Source organism: Toxorhynchites rutilus, chromosome 1, assembly GCF_029784135.1.
Source record: "Toxorhynchites rutilus septentrionalis strain SRP chromosome 1, ASM2978413v1, whole genome shotgun sequence".
Classification (NCBI taxonomy): domain Eukaryota; kingdom Metazoa; phylum Arthropoda; class Insecta; order Diptera; family Culicidae; genus Toxorhynchites; species Toxorhynchites rutilus.
The window spans coordinates 106,188,583-106,195,743 of NC_073744.1; the positions used below are offsets into that span (position 1 = coordinate 106,188,583).

General features: G+C 42.0%; 1 protein-coding gene across 1 annotated transcript; it reads right to left on the reverse strand.

Moving 5' to 3' along the window:
* Positions 1 to 3,484: 3,484 nt before the first annotated feature.
* LOC129761276 (uncharacterized protein K02A2.6-like) lies at positions 3,485 to 6,306 on the reverse strand. Its single transcript, XM_055758989.1, has 3 exons — positions 4,654 to 6,306; positions 3,928 to 4,608; positions 3,485 to 3,670 (listed from the first exon to the last, which is right to left on the reverse strand). The coding sequence occupies exons 1-3, from the start codon at positions 6,304 to 6,306 to the stop codon at positions 3,485 to 3,487; spliced, it is 2,520 nt and encodes an 839-aa protein (XP_055614964.1).
* Between the last annotated feature and the right edge of the window lie 855 nt (positions 6,307 to 7,161).

Sequence of the window (7,161 nt, forward strand, 5' to 3'; positions counted from 1 at the left end):
TGGGGTCATAATTTGGATCTCTATGTTTATAAAAATGTCCAACTATATAAGTCGCATTACATGTCCGTCCAATTATCTAAATGTCGAACTAATTGTAAATTACTGTACTTTCAATCTGGAAACAATTTAAGAATGTGTGAAAATTGTATAATCAGGAAAGTCCCCAACTATCAATAAGCTCAGAACAACTGCCAAATTCACATACTCATCAGATCCTGGCAAACAAATTATGAAAAAATCAATTTGTGTTTTATTATTATTTTGGATAATGTTTTAGAAAGCATTGAACTGTATTTCCTAAACTCTTTTTTGGAAGGTTTAATGGCCCTGAAAAGCGCCTTGTTTTATGGAATGGTTCCAATTTAGAAAACTTAGTACTCGTGGTTTTGAAAAAAACCATTTCGAACGCCCTCGATGCCGCCTTGTTCTGGATTTGCCACCAATAGAGTTTGTATAAAGAACAAACTTTTTTCTTCTGCTACCTGATGCCGTTTTGCGATTGCGTTTGCCACTCGCCACTCGCTGCAACTGCCTGTTGTCTTGATGTCCACCGAACCGAATGTGTTCTGTTCCGAATGCGGGTTTTCTTATCGTCGCGAGCAGCTTTGCCAGCTAACTCGATCACTTCGGCGGCCGAAACTATATAACGCCGGCTAGGTGGACTGGTGCACTGGTACTAACGCGCTCGGCCTAGCTACCCTTGCGGGGAACTCCAGATCAACACGGTTCGAGCGGGATTTTGCCTTTCCCTCCACTTTTCCTCCTTTACCATGTCCAGACATGGCTGCTTGGGTTGGTTTGTTGATGTGTTGTGATGCGAACCGATGTGGTGTACGGTTTGAATGAGAATGATCGTTACGGCAGCGGAGCGGGGATTTTTAAGCTGACTGGCTGGCTCGAGAATTACGCATGTGTGAGACTGCGACCAATGTTTCGTTCATTTTTTTCTTTTTCCTTTCCAATCGTGCTTCATTCTATTTCGCTGCTGCTCTGGTTGCCCGTTTTGATCGGTACGATTTGAGGAGCACATAATGGACCAATAAAAAATGGGCACATAGTGCATTTTGACAATGCTTGATATTTCACAATTATTCAATTATTTATCTCAAGAAAAATGAAATGTTATTCGTTATGATAGATGCGTAGATATATTTCCTATCAATTGATGCAAAAACCTTTGCGATCTATTGAGAAATGCTCGAGTTATAAGCGTTCCAAATCTTGCATTTTTTCCTACTTGTTCAGTGCCTAGATTTCCATTTCACCCCCTATATCTTCCGGTTAGACGTAGTCCTACGTCAAAAACTACAACCTGACGTTGTACAGAACCTTATGGACGGGGTAAAGAGGAAGGTGTGAGCATACGGGCTTGGGCTCGAAGTATGAATAAAAAGAAAATGCCAAAAGATGTTTAATAGTTTTTATTTTACTGTCTAAAATTTTCAAAAGGATCGGTCTACTGGGCGAATTTCTACAGCGTTTTTTCCGTGATGCAATTTGATGTGACACACCCTTTATTCTCTTTGCTCACGTAGCGTCTCGAGGCTTATTAGTCCACACCGATGTTCGTATGGAGGTAATTTAACCGGATTACTCCATGGTAGCATATCGAACGAAGCTCCGTTGAACTCTTTCGGTCCGAGCGATATGAACTTCGTAATAAGGGGCCCAGACTTGAACACCATATCCTAGGACACTGCGAACGAGACAGCAATATAGTGCCTTCAATGCGTATATATCACGGAATTCAGATGCGTTTCGACGTATGAAACCGAGAATTGCGAAAGCCTGTAACCGTTGGTTTCAAGTACTAATTTGGGCTCTACCCAAATTCCAACATATATTTCATAACGGATATGTTTTAATTAAAATCGCCATAAATACCCACCGCCTGTTGCTTGTGAACAGTTGGCCTAATAGTGAACGGTGTGAGCCCTGAGTAAAAATGCCCACCGCGAAATACGCTTCGTTGGACCAAGGCGCTTATATCAATGTATAACAGGTGAAGCAACATCATCACTTCAATAAGAAAGGGATTACGGTTTGTGGAGCGGGGGTTGTTTGTTTTGTTATTGCTAGAATACGCCATTTTTGTATTTTCACATGCGTGAGTAGTGGATATGAGAATGAAATTCTACAAAATCATTCTTTCTTTTTCACATAAATTCGCGAAACCCGAACATAGTAGGCATCGTTCGAATAAGCGTCGTAGCAGTTTGTATAGAGCCGCCGGCAGCTTTCTGATGCTGTTTGTAAACAATACCGATAGCATTTCCAATATGGCTGAAAGTGCATTTCATATGATTGTTTCACCTGGTACATATAGAGGCGCCTTGCATTGGACCATCTGTCATTCAACAGAGCTGCCAACTAGGCAAAACATTAATGAACTCAAACAAAAAGAAAAAAAAAAGAAAAGCTCGGTAAAGAATAGTGCCGGCTAACGACTTTCCACCATCAAGGAAATAGGAAGTGCGCGCCGGAAAAAGTAAATTTTAATAGTGCCAGAGTGCATCGAAATCGAATAGAGAAGATAGAGAAAGATTGTTATAAAAATAAAATAAATTATAAGAGAAAAGATAGGAGAGATAAAAAGAAGAGGGGAACCGGAAGAGAGAAAAAAGGCGGGCCTTTTTTTTATATTTCGTTTTTCTTCTTCGACAAGTGGGGTATCCGCCATTTGGAAAAAGTACGTTCTACTGAACTATCCGCCATTGTTAAGTGCGATTCACATACAACATCCACGTCACGTTCACGTCCCGTCACGTTCCGTTACGTCAGTTATTATACCATGCAATTCATATGAAAACATTCACATTCACCGGCAACGTAACAACCCGTCAGCATACGTTCAATGAAAACGACCGGCAGGATTTGTAGAAAAGAATGATTGACGGAGACGGCGACGATTCAGGATACCGGACCAGAAGAATCCGATCAACTCTTGGTGGCTACAGCGGGGCTCCCGTTAATACCGCGGAGAAAGAACACAGAAAGAAGAGAAAGAATACACGAAAAGTACTGCAAGTATAAAAGCATAACATTTTATGACGTCACAATTAGGACAGAGGAAAAAGTGATAGGGAAAATAGGATAGGGTCAGAAGAAATCAAAGAGTAGATTTAAAAGGAAGGAATAAAAAAGAAAATTACATTTATCTCCCCTATTGGAAATTCCCGTTTTTTCGGACTCGAAAGGAGTCGCCCTCGTCCTCGATTGGTCGGCGGAATTGGCTAGCATTGCTCAACCTTTGAGAGATAGTTGATTGTGGGTGTAGTTGGTGGCTTCAAAGGAATGCGTAGGTCTTGTGGAGAATGAAAACCGACACTGCTCCTTTTTGCTGATGGAACAGCTGTTTGCAAGTGACCGGAAGCAGGTTAAACGACCCTGAGGAAAGGAAATCCCTAATTAGAGAGTTTCAAGCCTTTGCAGTGGTTGCAGCGATGTGTTCGTTGAACGTTAGATTGCAATCCATTGTTACCTCTTAATCTTTGATCGATGTTACACGGTCCATTCTGCTGCTGTTCAATTCGTAATTAACACTTTGGCGTCCGGCGACACCACAGTGGTTACGTACGAAAACTAGCGTCTGAATGCCGGCGACACCACAGTGGTTACGTGCGCATAGTATCTCAGTGGCCGGTGACAGCACATTAGTATCGTTTGCATTCTGTTGGAGGTTTGTTTAGGTAACAATAACCTACACACGCCCAACAAGTTTTATATTTTTATAAATAGGGAAGGTGAGGAAATACGAACATTTTGAGAATAACTTCAATTATATCTAGGAACAGGAACAGAGTGTTGAGAATCCTCCGGCTTAACCAACACATGAGACATTGGCGTATGTTTAGATTGTAGTGGAAATGATTCATTCGAAGGAGAACCAGAGACGACTGGAATTTGTTCAGGAATAATTGGCTGTACCGGCTCTTCTGGTTCCTCTGGCATAGGAGTAGCAGGTATAAATGGTTCACTCGGTAGATTCGAACCGACTTCTCGTAGTTGGTCTATGTGGCGCTTCCAAGTCCTTCCATCATCCAGCTTTACGTAGTAGTGGAGTTTACCCAACTTTTCCGAAATCACGCCATACTTCCATTTCGTCTTTTCGAAGTAATCTCTCGCAGCAACTCTCACCCCCTCTTGAAGATCACGCACTTTTCCATCCACAGGTTTCTTCATAATATCGTAATCAGGAATCGTTAGATCCAACCGTGACCGAATTTGGCGGTTGAACAGCATCATGGATGGCGATTTTCCGGTAGCAGGGTGAATTGTTTTTCTATAAGCTAGCAGGATGTTGCAGAGTTCAGCATGCATCGTGGCTTTGTCACACTGCAGGCTCTTCAATTTTGCTTTCAGGGTCTGGACAAATCTTTCAGCCTGTCCGTTTGTCGCAGGGTGGTATGGTGTGCCCATCTTATGGTAGACTCCATTCCTTTTCAAAAATTTCTGGAATTCTTCAGATGTGAACTGAACACCGTGGTCGGTCACAAATACCGACGGTATTCCATAGGTAGAAAAATATTTACGGCAAACCTGAATCGTTGCAGCTGTTGTTATGTTGTTCAGGATTCGAACTTCAGGCCACTTGGTATATGCATCTATCTAAACGATGAAATAAACATTCTTGAACGGACCAGCAAAATCTACATGTATTCGCTCAAACGGCTTCGTTGGTACATCCCAGCAATGTGTTGGAACTTTAGCTGGTTCAGCTCGGCTGGTCTGACATAAACTGCAGTTACGCACTAGATCCTGAATATTTCTATCGATGCCTTCCCACCACACGTATCCTCGGGCTAGGCTCTTCAATCTGGTTATACCAAAATGAGTAGAGTGTAATTCGATTAACACCTTATTCCGCAAACTTGGAGGAATGTAGACTCTTATTCCTCGCATAATACAACCTTTTTGGATTGTAAACTCAGCTTGATCGATTCCAAAACGATCTTTAGGCCCAACGGACTTGCCATTTCTTAGCCCTTGCATTAACACTTTAACGTCAGGATCTGTAGCAGTAGCTTTCGCAAGTTCTTCATCAGTTAATGGTAATGTTTCGATAATGTTCACCTCCAGATAATCATTTTCTTCGATAACTGTATCAAGCGTACTCTCCTTCAATGGCAATCTCGAAAAAGCATCCGCATTAGCATGTTGGTTCGTAGGGCGGAACTGGATATTGTAGTTAAATGACTGTAGGAAAGTTGCATAAAGTTGCATTCTTAACGCTGACATTTTCGGTAATCCCTTCGTATCAGAGAATATTTGTTTCAGCGGTTCATTGTCTGTAATCAACGGAAACTTCCTACCATAAAGGTACTGATTGAATTTACGTACTCCAAAGATGATCGCGTAAGCTTCTCGATCAACTTGTTTGTATGCTTGTTGTGTAGAGTTAAGTGTCTGAGATGCGTATTGGATTGGCCTCTCTGAACCATCCGGAAATACGTGGCTTAGCACTGCGCCCACTCCATACGGTGACGCATCAGTAGCAAGTAATAACGGCAGAGTAGTATCGTAATGTGCCAAAATCTTTTCGGATTGCATCTCACACTTTACCTCATTGAACGCATCAGCACAGTCTTTCGACCAGATGAAGGGAACCGTATTTTTCAGATGGTTATTGAGGGGATACAGCGTCGTACTTAGGTTCGGGAAGAACCTACCGTAATAATTCACCAATCCCACAAAAGAGCGTACTTGCTCCTTGTTTTCTGGCACTGGCATGTTTTGCACAGCATCAATCTTTTTGCGTACTTTGTGAATACCATTTTTGTCAATCAGATATCCACAATACTCGATTTCATTCGCAAAGAACCGGCATTTTTCAATATGAATCCGCATATTGTATGAGCTTAGACGTTTCAATACCTCTTCTAGTCTCTGTAGATGGACGAAATTGTTCGGGCCCGTAATCCGGATATCATCCAAGAAAACGGTCACACCAGGAATACCGTTCAGCACTTGTTCCATTAACCTCTGCCAAATGGCAGGCGCAAAAGCAATACCGTACATTAATCGTGTAGGTCGATACAAACCCTTATGCGTACTTAGAGTCAGTATCTCGCGATCGCATTCCTTAACCTCTAATTGCATATATGCTTGAGTCAAATCAATTTTCGTAAATTTCTCTCCTCCAGCAACCGTAGCGAAGAGTTTTTCGATAGTAGGCAACGGATGATCGTCGACCTCCAAACTTGGATTTACCGTAACATTGAAATCACCGCGAAGTCTCACTTTGTTATTGGCCTTCATTATTGGAACAATCGGTATAGCCCAGGTGCTATGGTTCACCTTCTCCATTTTCTACCAGGGTATCAAGCTCTTTCTCGACAGCATCTCTCATAGAAAACGGAACAGGACGTGCCTTCACGTATATTGGCCTCGCATTAGGTTTCAAACATAATTTCGCTTGAAAACCCTTTATTTTCCCAATCGATTTATCGTAAACATTCTACGCGAATGTTCTCAATCAATGAATTAACTGCAGCAGGAGTAATCTTCGGTAAAGCAGAAGTAGCAGAACTTTCCACCGTGTGAACGGTAGCAAACGCAACATCGTTGAGTCCAATCTGCATCCCAGTAATCAACTGCCTTCCTAGCAGTGGGTGTTTGCGCACATTTGACACGTACAAAGGCAGCACTAACTTTTTCGCACGGTATTCAGCAGTAACATTCAACATTCCTTCAACGTTGATACGACTATTACAATAGCTCACTAGCTCAAGATCTGACGGCAGCATTCTTTCCTTAGGGAAAAACCTCTTCTTATCTTCCGCACTGATAATTGTGACTGGAGCACCGGTATCCACTTCAAAACGTATGGCAGCATCATTCACATTGATTTCTAAATAGAACTTCGAAGTAGACGGCTTTTTCAACTCCAACTTGCACACTTCCTCTAGCGTCACAATATTGCTTTCCTTCTGACCCATGCCAGAAACATTTTCTTCAACAAAGTGGGTCTCCGATTTGGCACCTTTATCTTTCTTCGCCTTCATGCATATCTTCTGCAAGTGCCCTGTCATTTTGCAATAATTGCACACTGTACGAATATGGGGACATTTATTCGCAAAATGCGAAACATTTCCGCACCGGTAGCATTCCCCTTTTTTCTCGGATCCAGACTTCTCATTATTTTTCATGGACTTTTTCGTT

Excerpts from the sequence above, each read along its gene's own strand:
- LOC129761276 (XM_055758989.1), bottom strand. The coding sequence starts at position 6,306 with ATGGAGAAGGTGAACCATAGCACCTGGGCTATACCGATTGTTCCAATA. Across the intron at positions 4,609-4,653 it reads AGCCGTTTGAGCGAATACAT|ATAGATGCATATACCAAGTG; the intron begins GTAGATTTTGCT and ends TTCATCGTTTAG. Across the intron at positions 3,671-3,927 it reads CAGAGGAACCAGAAGAGCCG|AATGCAAACGATACTAATGT; the intron begins GTACAGCCAATT and ends AACCTCCAACAG.